Source organism: Pithys albifrons, chromosome Z, assembly GCF_047495875.1.
Source record: "Pithys albifrons albifrons isolate INPA30051 chromosome Z, PitAlb_v1, whole genome shotgun sequence".
NCBI lineage: Eukaryota > Metazoa > Chordata > Aves > Passeriformes > Thamnophilidae > Pithys > Pithys albifrons.
The window spans coordinates 74947859-74960362 of record NC_092497.1 but is presented as its reverse complement, the minus strand read 5'-3'; the positions used below and the strand labels follow the sequence as shown (position 1 = coordinate 74960362).

General features: G+C 42.2%; 1 protein-coding gene across 3 annotated transcripts in view; it reads left to right on the top strand.

Moving 5' to 3' along the window:
• The first annotated feature begins 3713 nt into the window (after nt 1-3713).
• The window catches only part of FRMD3 (FERM domain containing 3), a 142913-nt gene continuing 134122 nt past the window's right edge, over nt 3714-12504 (top strand). For 2 of the 3 annotated variants that reach the window (XM_071581295.1, XM_071581294.1), the window contains exon 1: nt 3956-4160. In XM_071581295.1, coding sequence (XP_071437396.1) covers nt 4112-4160 — 49 coding nt within the window. In that variant the 5' untranslated portion in view covers nt 3956-4111. Of the gene's footprint in view, nt 3751-3955; nt 4161-12504 lie in introns of those variants that run through there. The other variant, XM_071581297.1, reaches the window with a different exon arrangement.

The window sequence follows — 12504 nt, the reverse complement described above, 5'->3', positions numbered from 1 at the left end:
CTCTGGGGCTGTTAACAAGCAGGAACTGTGTGAAAGCAGCTAGAGACAACCAGTAGTGAAAGAAGCTTTTGGAAACAAACTTGGTTCTCAGAGGAGAAAGACTCCTTGGAAATGCAGCATGGGAAACTGAGAGAAGACACTGCTTCCTGTAGTTTTCCTGAAAATAGTATTAGAACAATGGGACTGGCTATATATTCTCTGAAAACAGAAGAGTGTACAAAAGAAAGTTTTTGATTCCTACTGATAAGAAAATCTTGATAAGTAATAGGATGCATTGAACCATGATAATCATCTCACTGGCTTTGTATGCTCCAAACCAAAGGCTAGGGGCTGACATTTGCCTTCATGGTAATTGTCTTAGTGGAGTAAAATGAATGTAAAATTGACTCCAGTAAGCAAATTTCAAGTGTGGTATTGTGCAATCCATTTTAACTCAGACAAATGCTGATAGGTGTTTGAGCTTCCAGATGGCATCTGCAGGAAATCTGCTGAGAAATTTGTACAGTAAATTCAACCCATCATTCTTGCTGACAGGGAGTACTGTAATGCTCTTTCCATACTTTGTTCTGAGTCTTTGTAGAGATTGTTAAACTTCATCAGTGGAAGAAAATACCTACTTCTGACTCACCACTTCTCCCTGTATGAGCCATGGCTGTGGCTCACAACTACCTCCGAGGAATGTGGATGCCACAGCACTGTCAGTGCCATGCAAGCTGTGATACAGCCGTACAAATTCCAGTAGGACTTTAAGTATTTTTTACTGGGGTCATTATGGCCAAATATATCACTGACAGCCATGAAATTTTTAGAGGATTTGGAGTGACAGTTTCTTTAGCGTCCTTTGGAGTACAAACATGAAAATCCCAAGTCTTTGGTACTGCTGTCAAATAATGTAGTATTTCACATATCTTGTTGCCTCCTCATTCACGCAACAAATATATGACAGTTTTGTACTATTTTTATAATGTGAAATAGAAACCCTATCTGAATTCAAGTTTCAGCTTCTGACTCAGCTCTGCCATCAATGAGCAGTACAATTTTTGCTATTTAAATATTTTTCTTTGTAATTTATGCATATTTTAATAATCTTAGGGTTTGTTAGATATATGTGTTAATATTTTATATAGACTTTCCAAGTTACTGGTGTAATATTTAGATGCTGGAGATTATTTCAAGATGCAACCCTCTGCTTTTTTTTTTTGCCTTTTTTATATAAAATTATTTTTTAAAAAATGATTACTTAAGATTGAAGCAAAAGCATCCCATAGATTTGGGATTCGTTGTTTGTCTGGTTCCATATTTTGAATGTTGTCCAGTATGCCCAGCTCTTCAATTAGCTCATTGCTAGATTCACCTTGGTGCTAGATATATTTTACCACAATAGAATGTGTATCTCAAAGGCAATTCCATTGAAGATAACAAAATATAATAAAAACCTGGGGCCCTGTTAAAAACAAGTTATTTGCCTTGTGAACTGGATCCTTCAGAAGTCATCCAAATTTTCTGCTGTGTAACAGCATCTCTAGGATACTTAGGAAGATAACTTTCCTATGGACTTTGTGAGCTTGACAGTGAAACTTAGACTTTCCTGAATATAGGAAACTACTCTCTGAACTATTGGTTCATTGCTAGCTCAATACCTATCTAACTCACCTTCCGATCTGCAGGACATGTTCTGGAGAAGCATATCCAGATCATATGTCTTCAGCTGAAATATTTTAGAGCTGGAGGTCCTAATCCTATTATATAAGGGAACCAAGTCAAATCTAAACTGTCCTTGACTTCATAAATTTTTTATGAAGTCACTGTTTACTTATGGCATCATGATCTCTGAGCAACAGCTAATTGCTGTGCGTGCTGTGTTAGTTGGCTGTGAGACCCTTGCAAGGGGCCCCAGTCCAAGGTGATGGGTAGGTGTGTGCCTTGGGGAAGGTTAGTGTGCCATATGCAGGGCACCCCTGTGGGGACAGTGAGTTGTGTCTCTGATCTACTTAAGGTCTGCTTACAACCGCAGCAGTTGTATTTATGGATTAGACTTTCTGAGTATTTGGGAAAAAAACCTAAACAGCAACAAATGACCCCCCCTGCCATGTCTATATATTATAAACTTTATATATTATATATATATGTGTTAGAAGTATTAATTGAAAGAGCTAAAGGTCACTGAAGACAAAATCCATGAGTATTGTATTCTGTAATTTGCTTGCATACAGAGACATCCAGAAGTCAAAGTACTACTCAAGCTCATGAGTGCTCCCTGCTGTCCCTAAATATAACTTTGAATTTGGCAGCAATTCCTAGGTAAATTGGAAGTATAGGCCACTGGCCCTTAGGCCAGCCACATGTACTCATTCCATAGCAAATTCATTCAGTGACCAATTTGATGAACAAGGAATGAGTGTGGCTACTGACTTGAGTGGTGACAATTCTCAGATTGATGAACATAAAATGCATTTCAAGCACTGCCTATCTACCACCCAACCAGTTCTTGCAGCCTTGATTACCTGGTATTGAGATATTCCATCAGATCTTCCAAGCTCTGCAGTACTTGGATAGACTGCTCTACAACATGCTGTGGTGTTGGCAGCAATAGCAATAGCTGTTAACCTTTCACTGAGTCAGAACTGGGTAGGTGTTCAGTTGGTGTATTCTACATATACTCCATCAGCTCAGCATTCTCTGACACCTGAATTAAATTTATCTATGTGTTGCTTTCTGTTTTCTAATATTTGCCAGACTATTTAATGCCAGTTCCTGAAGTTCCTGACCTTTAAGGTGATCTTTCCAAATGCTAGCTGCATAAAGACTGTTTGGCCTCCAAGATATGGCAAAAAAGGGTTCACTCAGTCAAGCACGGATATTGAAGTAAGCTTGTGGGTTTCTTTTTCTGTATAATTTGCAATGGTAGCAGGCATTTAAGAGCCTTCTATTTGTAAGGCTCTTAGAAAAAAAAAGCCTAGAATGCTTTTTTAATAAGGAGGGGATGGGAGTCCTAATATTTGATGCAAGATCCATCTGATGGATTTACATCCTGAAGTTCCATCTGGGCAGAGTGTTTGCTTTCATTGCTTGTTCATTTGGTGCTTGCTTTTTTTTTTCTTCTCCCTGTGGGGTGGAGTATTTGGTTTTGAGTGTTTCATTTATCTGGTGACATCCTGTTAGACTGCTGCCACATTCTGTGCTAGTAGTGACTATTGTTGCAGTAATTGAAGCATAGAAATCTGTTAACAATGAAGGCACTGGACGCTGTATTTTCTTTCCCACTTAAACCGTAAATGGGGTGAGACTGCTGTTCCCTAATGGGCCATTTTTTCCCCTGAGGGAACAAGTTTCCAAGGCTTGTACTCTTACATTAAGTTGCATTATATTTTCCTTTTTACCATTACAGTGCACTTACCTTTATTGAGGATTTTTGTTTTGTATACCTATACCCATGTATTTCACAGGGTTCTCCTTCTGCCTCAGGCTGTGTTGGGATACCCTGGAGACTCACACTAAGGGCGGGCAGGCAGCATGGGGACTCCACTCCTCACCGGCAGCCTGGGGGCTGTCCTCCTTTTGGGGGGCACTGGGCATTCCCATGGGAGTACCAGTCGCTTTGGTGCACTCAAAACCAGGCGCAGGACGCCCGTGGCAGGGAAAGCAAACAATCGCGCTGAGCGTTTCCCTCCCGGCGCTGCCAACCCCACGGTGCGGAGCCTCTCAGGGTGCCCACCCGGGCCCGGTGGGGCGGAGAAGCGGGAGGAGCAGGTGAGGGCGGAGAGGTGCCCCTGCGGGCCGTGCCGTGCCGTGCCATGCCGTGCCATGCCATGTCGGAGGCGGGCGCAGGAGGAGGCTGAGGCCGGCCAGCCGAGCGCATCCTGACGCAGCGGCGGCCCGAGCCGCGGCGGGCGGGCGGATGGCGGGCGGCGGCGGAGAGCCGCGGGGCTGAGGGGCGGCGCTGCCGCCGCGCCGCTTCGTGCCGTGCCGTGTCGCGCCGAGCCGTGCCGTGGTCGGTCGGGCGCCGCTGCAGGCTGGCCCCCTGCGGCTGCCTGCGGGGTGGCGGCAGGCGGGCTGCCGCGATGATCCGGTTCCGGAGCTCAAGCATCAGGTCGCTGAGCGCGGAGATGAAATGCACCGTGCGGCTGCTGGACGACTCCGAGATCTCCTGCCACATCCAGGTGCTGGCGCGGAAAGGGGCGGCGGCGGGGCGGCTCGGCAGGCGGCGGCTTCCCGGTCGCAGGGCCCGGGCGGCGGCTCGGCTCGGCTCGGCTCGCCTCGGTGCGGCCGCGGCGAGAGCTCCGCTCTCCCACGCCCCGTTCTGGGCGCGGGCAACCGCGGCTGCTCCGCCGCCTCCCGGTGCTGCGCCACGGCTGGCACTTCAAGGCGGGGAGCCCTCCCGGGGAGCCGCGGGATACGTCGGGCTCCGGGCAGCCTCGCACGGCGTCCCCGCGGGCGGGAGGAGCAGTCTGGGCTTCGGTGGCCCGGGCGAGGACGGAGACGCCGGCGGTGCCTTCCCTGTCCTGCGGGGCGGTAACGGAGCTTTCAGCGGAGACGGTGTGAGGGAGGATCCGCTCTCTGATGTCGGGAAAGCCCTGGCTTGGGAGCCAGGCCCGCGGCTTGCGGTGTGAGGAACTGCAGTTACCGAGATAGCGGGCAGAGTTGAAAATTAAGCGCTTGCCCCCCTTCATTTGAGGCAAAAGATAACTTACGGAAGGATTTTCAGTGATAGTAGTTTTGCGGCTGGGAAAGAAAAGCAACTTCGGTGTAGTCCCTCTTTCTAATTATTTAGTCTCTTTTTTATTCCTTCAAGTAATGAGGATAAGGGTGCAAAGAGGAGTCTTTGAGTTTCTGGTGGAATAGTAATGTTTGTAGCATGAAAGCAGGGGTGTTTCACGTGTCCTCACAAGAACCATAACTCTGGTACATTGTGGAAGTCTTACAGATTCTTAAACTGGAAGTGTTTAAGTTACCCTTTGAAATGCTCATGACATTTGTAGAATCACAGATATTAGTATCCAAATAAGATATGACTAGTCTTTTAGGAAGTAGTTTGCCATTCACAGTTGGTCTTTCTGTCTCTCTGGCAGTATGAAATATCTTTAAATCAAGTTGGTGATCTTGTACAAAGACCATGATGGCTGAAATAAAATTAAATGCCATGAGATGCAAGCTACATTTTTGTGTGGACCAAATAATGATTTTTTTTTTTACTTTCAGTAAAGCTATTTAATACTAGAATAGAGTAGAAGGGTTCCAGTTAAAAGGGACCTGCAATAATCACCTGGTCCAGCTGCCTGATGTTTCAGGGCTGACCAAAAGTTAAAGCCTCTTACTGAAGGGCATTGTCCAAATGTCCCTTTTTGAGGCACTGGCAGGTTTGGGGCATTGACTCTGTGAAGCATGTTCCAGTGCTTGACCACTCTCTTTGTAAAGAAATGTTCCCTAATATCCAGTCTGAACCTCCCCTGATGCAGTTCTGAACCATTCCCACATCTCCTGTCACTGTATCTGAGAGAGAAGAGATCAGCACCTCTCTCTCCACATCCCTCCTCAGGAAGCTGTACAGAGCAATCAGGTCACCCCTCAGCCCTCCCTCCAAACTAGACAGACGCAGGATCCTCAGCTGCTCCTCACAGGACATGCCTTCCAGCCCTTCCACCAGTGGTGTTGCCCTCCTGTGGACCATTCAAGGACCTTCACATCCTTCTCAAACTGTGGGGCCCAGCTCTGCACACATGACTCAGGGTGAGGCTGCACCACGGCTGAGTGCAGCGGGATGATCCCCTCTTTTGGCAGCTGGTGATGCCGTGTCTGATGTTCTTCAGGATGGGGTTTTCCCTCCTGGCTGCCTGGGCACTCTGCTGCCTCACACTGAGCTGCTGCCGACCAGCACCCCCAGATCCCTCTGTAGGGCTGCTCTCCAGACACTCCTCTCTCAGTCTGTAGTTGCATACTAAGTACTATGAAAGAGCACATAGCCTGGAAGTACCAGGAAATTATGGAAAACGTCTTGTACCTATATCATTCTAGTGCTCTTCTTAATGAATAGCATGATTATGAGATTATAGCTTTAATAGGTAGGAAACCTCATGGCCTTCAGTCTTTTCTTGGAGCTTAATGCAAGCTTTGCATAACTTATCTGGCATCTTTAAAAGTTAGTCTCTTTAAACAAGGATGGATTTAAAGTCAGAATCTGAGATGGCATCATTACAGCTCTTTAGGTTTGTAGCATTTGGCAGATTTACATGTGCTAAGAGTATGCCCTTCAGTACCCACAGGGTATTAAAAAAAGCGTTATTACTTTAGGTGTTATGTTGTGCAAACTGAGGTAATGAGCTCAGAACCAGTTGTATCATATTGCATTTTTGTGGCTCATTCTGTATGTAATACATGCAGGGAACAGTCACAATTGAATATGTTTTAACTGCTACAGCTCTAAGGGTGATTCTGAAGACTGAATTCTGTTACAGTTTTGTTTAGAACTTGTTTTCCTGAGTTTGCACACTGACAAAATTATTTAAAAGGTGAGAGTGACTCTGGTTGTAAAATCCTGTAGGATTTAGGTACTGAAATTCTAAATACGTAAATGAAGAACCTGGTATGAAGGAGGGACTGCTTTTAATCATTTCATCCGAAATGTGCAATTAATGGTATTTCATAATTCTGACTTACTTGTGACTATATACTATTCCACATGCTTCAAACTGCTTAATCCTGGTTGTGAGATGTCTACCCCTTACCAATCACTATGTATACAGAGGAGATGTAATCTAGCTGTATAATTTATTTATCCTCCTGTATGTGCATAGCCTTTAAGACACTAATGAATCCCAAACCTCTCAACTTTTTGTCTTTAGCCTCTCTATCAGCTCTGTATTTGAACTTTATAATGTGGGCAAAACTTTGTAAGAGCTTTAGTGATCCTACTTTTTTTTAAATGAAACCAAAACTAGTTGTGAGTTACTTCTATATATGCATATCAATGCATATTCAGTGCAATAGCCCAAATGATGTGCTTCTGGGCTAACAGCAGAGATGCTAGGGTTGTGCCAGCTGGAACATGTTGGACAGCTGTGTTTTGGTCATTAAGAGGATAAGAAAGCCTAATTCTCCAACACTGAGAAATGACAGCAGAGTCTCTTAGGGACACAGGATGCAGTAAGGAACGGTGATGACTGAAATTCTAGCTGTGCATTTTCAGGGGAAAGGGAGGGGAAATATACAGCTAGTATGGATGGTGAGGTGCATAGCTGATAATTTAGCACACTAAGTTTTACTGAGTCCTACTTTTTCAAGTGTATCTTTCCAGCAGCTGTCTTGCATGTATGGACTAGTACCAGAGGACCCTGGTACCACTTCAGTGCAGAGATGTATGCTAATTTTCAGATGCACTGTATATCTTTGGCCCTACAAAATATGCAACCAGCATTGTATGCTATTCAGCTAAAACACTAGGAGGTAGTTTTAGGAAAAGTAAGAGGGAACAAATATATTTAGATACTGAACATATATAATATATGTGTATATTTTTTTTCTTCTTGTGTAAACTTCATAGTGTTTAGATAGGAAAAGAAAATAATTTTTTTTTTTACTGTCGAAGTTCTTTCAAGCAGTGTTTCATCAACCCAACATGCTAATAAAGCCTGCTTTTGGAAATTCAATGTTTTAGCAAACAGTCTAGTGACAGCATATGGGGTGTTATGGGGAGAATCAGAAATAAATCATGCATTTGCAGACTCCAGCCAACTAGTTATTGAATTGTGCAGCTGCCATGTAGGTCACCAAGTTGCTCAAGGCTATGTTTGCAGCTCAAAGGTCAAGATTCAGTGTGTTGTCCTCCCCGTGTGAGAGATTTTGTGACTGCAAAATTAGCTGAATTGGTGACAGACAGAAAGGGCTAGGGCCCGAGGGACACTTTACTAAGTCTTGTGATGAGGTTTATTTTTCCATGTTTTTTGTTTGTGAAGACTCTCTGAGACCTGTATGTCAGGCAGTCTTACAGCAGCAGTAGGGTGAAGCAGTAGTGGAAGAACTCAAATTGAGAGGTTATGAAAAACAGTCTGAAGGGCCAGTGACCACTGTCTGTTTTCATTTGCAAGAGAAAGAGGTGACCCGCTTGTGCAGCCTGCCTGATAAATCACAGCACTGAGGCTGAAAGAGGGCAGTGGGGGAAACAGGTCTTCAAAACCACTGGAAATGTGTCTGGAGAATCAGGAAGACCTCCATTCTAGAGTTATTAGCATGGTGCTTCTGAGTCGCCGATGAAATGGGCACTGCCGTTTTTGAAGGCTTCAAGCAATACCTTAATGCACCCATTTGACTTTTTGTAACAATAGCCTAAACCAAGTTTTGGGTTAACCACAGCCACTTGCTCACTCCTTTACTCATTGAGCTGTTCAGGTCCAGCTGCGCAAGACTGGAGATAAGGTTGGCATGAATGAGGCTTTTCTCTCAGATGGAATTTGGTACTGACAGTGTTAGTGAGCTTTGCTCTCTGTGTTTTTACTTGCAGAAATAATCTGTGACTGCATCTTCTTGTGCCTCAGAACATATGTAAAATTGTGTAGCAATGGGGCCTTTATAGTGATTTTGCTTTGTATGAGCTTTCCCACACAAAATTCCATATTGATTTACCCAAAATTATCAATTGGCTATAATGCTGATTTTTTAAAAATGTATCTTAATAGTTAATTGATTGTTGTTTAAAAGAATACATTTGAGCATCTTTGCTTTGAACAAAGAAAATACATGGTTTTTAAAAACTAGTTTAGAAATCAGGAAGAAAATAAGCAGACAAAGCTCTGATTTACTCACAGTCTGCTCTTAGACCTTTTACCACTTTTTGCATAAGTTAAAATGAAGGTGATAAAATCTGAGAAGGCTCATTTCTTTCCACCACTGATGGTTCAATAGTGTTAAATGGTCTTGTGCTTTTCTAATCTTAATTTGAGATCAGCTTCTGTGCAGTTTGAATACTGCTGCCTTTGGTTTGGCTAATAATTTGTAATTTTTTTTCCCTAATTTTCTGTTAAATGTGCCATACATTATTGTGTCTGGTTCTTTTTGTAGCACATTGATGACTGGAAAGTTGCCTTCTTGCTTGATTTTTTCCTTGGTCTGTGTCTTGCAGGCAGGTGCTAAATTTAATAGAAATCTGCTAACCAGAGAACTCTAATGAAAATTCCTATCTCTCAATAAAATGTAAAAACCAAAACAACATGCTGAAGCAGGCTGTGAAGTAAAAGAGTAGTGATCATGAATCTCACTGTGAAGGACGACTGACTGTTGATGATCTGAGAAAAGAAATGGGAAAGGGAAGGCAGGATGAGAATGAAAAGAGCAGAGAGGCCAGAGATGAGAAGGCAGCAGAGGACGATAGCTGCAGAAAGGGAGAGGTTAAGGGATTATGTAGACAGCAGGCAGGAGATTTAGTGAATTTATATTTATCCTGTAAGCAATGTCAGAACTGTAACCAGCAAGGGCCTTGAGCTGCTGGATTGATACTCTAAGTTAAAAATAGTAAGTCAAGATAAGGAAGGGGATGAATTCTTTGCCATGTTCTGTTGAGATGCTTTAGAAACTGCACACTAGGGCTTGTATTCCTGACTTCATGCTGGAGTCTCTAATTGTAGTTACAGCAGGTACTCTTGGCGAGAGTTACCTCTGTTGTAATTGGGTGTTTTTGCTTAAAGTTGCTGTAATGTGTGTTTTTATGTTTGGGGTTTTGTTTGTTTGGGATTTTTGTTTAGTTGTTTTTTTTAAATTAGTAAAACTTATGGATGGGGCCTTAGCTCCTTTCAGGGCTGAACGGGAAACAAGAACTAGAGAGTACTGCCAGAAAGTTACTAAGGTGTTGGGAATTCTCATTACGAATTAAGAACTTAATTGCCTTGATGGATTTTGAGAAATGGTTCTGAAGCTTGGTATTTGCTTAACATTGATTTCTCTATCTCTGGTAAAGGAAAGGCATGTACCTGTATTTAATACTGCCATATTGCTACCAATCTGCAAACTCAGCTGTTGTTTCATGCTCTTTTTAAATGAAAATACAAAGTTGGTTTCTGCAGGATTTTATTCCATATTTACTAAACTGCAGCTGAACTGCTTTACTGTTGGCTAAGGCTTAATAATGATGTTGAATTAGGGTTTCTCACAATCTCTTGCTACCTGATTAAGGAACAAAATCTGAAAATTGTCTCCCCTAAAGACCATGATCTTGCCTTTCATTTTAACTGTCTGATTACTGTATATTGTGACTGACATAGTTATTCATGCTTTGATTGCTAGTAAATGAAGGCAGGGCATCTTAGACCTGTGCTTAGGGACTTGTGCAGTCTGTGGCTGAAGATGAATGTATTTCAGTAAATAGAAACAATGTAAATGATAAGTAATATAATGTATTGGTGAGACCTGGTCCTGAAGTGTGAAAAAAAGGTTATGGAAAATGTAGGTATCCTTAGCAAAGTTATCCAGTTAAAAGGAAAAGCTAAAAGAATAGTCACTGGTTTAAAATGTAAATAAATTCCTTTCGTTTTTACCCTCCTTTCATTTTTCTTTCAGCTTTGCATAAAAGTTTTTACATTCTTTATTGTCATACATGTTTGGACAGTAGCTGAATGGTAGGGGTGGAGCTGTAGTAGTAATAGAAGGTAACTGGAAAATCAATAGCACAATGCACCAACACTTGTATCTCCAAATTGCGAATCATCATTTTTATCCTGTGAGGTAGAAAAGCAGCTCCCATGAGACACAGAGTGCTTTGTGGGAATTTCATACATTATTTTGTCTTGAAAGGGCTTTTAGCACCTCATGAGGCTTAGTCTTCTTGTACCTTGAGATGCCCTCATCTATCTAAGCATCTTCAGTGCAATGATACCAATATATAGAAGGCAGCAAAGAAGTGATCATTTTGTGGGATTAACTGGCCAAAATGAATCATTGGTGAGGAAGTACTGTATTTTCACTTTTAGGTTGTATTTGCCTAGATTGAATTCCTTGTAGAGGTCAGGAATTATTCTATCAGTGCTCCTGAAGTTACCTTTTAAAAAAAGGAGAGATTAGTGCCTTTTCTATGGGAAGATGAAATAAGGAGTCTATGTGGGTGTTGCTGGTCCCCTGGAACAGATACTGTATTAGAAAACTAAAGGTTTAAACACTTAGGTTAAAGAATGGGAGAAATGACAGCTGATTTTTTCTGGTTTTCCTCAAAAAAAAAAAGGTGGGTTGGGAGGATTGGAAAGTAATTCTTTCCATAATAAAATGCTTGTTTTCTGTAGCACAGGTCTCTGGTCTTCTGGGTATTTTTGCTTATTAAATCAAAACCACTGAAATGGCTCTCTTCCTCTTCTTGTTCTTTCTCTCTTCATCCACTCTCCCTCCATTCCCCAGCATGGCTAGTATCAACTTGTTGGCAAAATTGGTGACATCCAGATAATCCTTCTCTTCCTTTCCAGTTAAAGTCAAGCTGTCAGTAAATGACTTTGGCTGTGTCTTTCCCTGCTGCATGTGGAATATATCTCCTCATAGGTCTTCCTTCAGCTAGGCCTTCATTTTTAATTGCTTTAATACAGCCTCATTTTTCTCCCTAGTCTTGTTTTCTCAGAGACCTATTCTAAATTTTACAAATTACATTTTTGTTCCTATTGGATTACCTTCTTCTCACTCTATTTTAGTTCCTTTTCTAATACTGAAAACATAATTGTAATTATTCAGCAGTAAATAAACTAGTGCTAAATCTTTTTCTTTCTGGCATGAAACAGTAATGATAACAACAACAACAACAATAATAATAATAATAGCAACAACACGCTATTCTTTCTTCACTCTTCCACTGTCAGTTTATTTTATCCTTTCCAGCTGCAGGCAGTCAGCTTCTGAAAGTGTTCCTCTTTTCCTCTTCTCGGGGTTTAACATGTTTGATGTAAGTGTACAGATAATCAATTCTTGCCATTTCAAAGTGCTGTCAAGATAGATGCTGTTCTATGGCAGTAGTAGGCTAAATGCCAGCAGTAATCATCTCATTCATGTTCATCGTAGTTACTGGAGAATCAGCATTGATGATCTAGTACTGTTATATTTAGAGGAAAAGTTTCCCCTGACTGAAGGCTTCTGCTGGCTGTAAACTTGAGAGAAAACATAACAATCTGTGTAAGGTGAAGTAAATGTATAAAATTTCTCAAAGTTGCTTACAACCAGAAATGAGAAGCTGGGGCAACATACCTGTAATGGGTTGATCTCGGGTGGACACTGGGTACCCACTAAAGCTGCTCTCTCACACCCCTCTGCAACTGGACAGAGGAGAGGAAAGATAGCAAAGGGTTCATGAGTTGAGATAAGGTCCGGGAGAGATCACTCACTTATCACTATCCAAGGGGAAACAGATTCATAGTGGGAATATTGATTAAATTTATTACTTAAATTTATTACAAAGAGAATCAGAGCAGGAGAATGAGAAGTAAAATAAATCTTAGCATCACCTTCATCCCACCCCTCCCTCCTTCCAAGTTCTATGTCCTTCCCTCC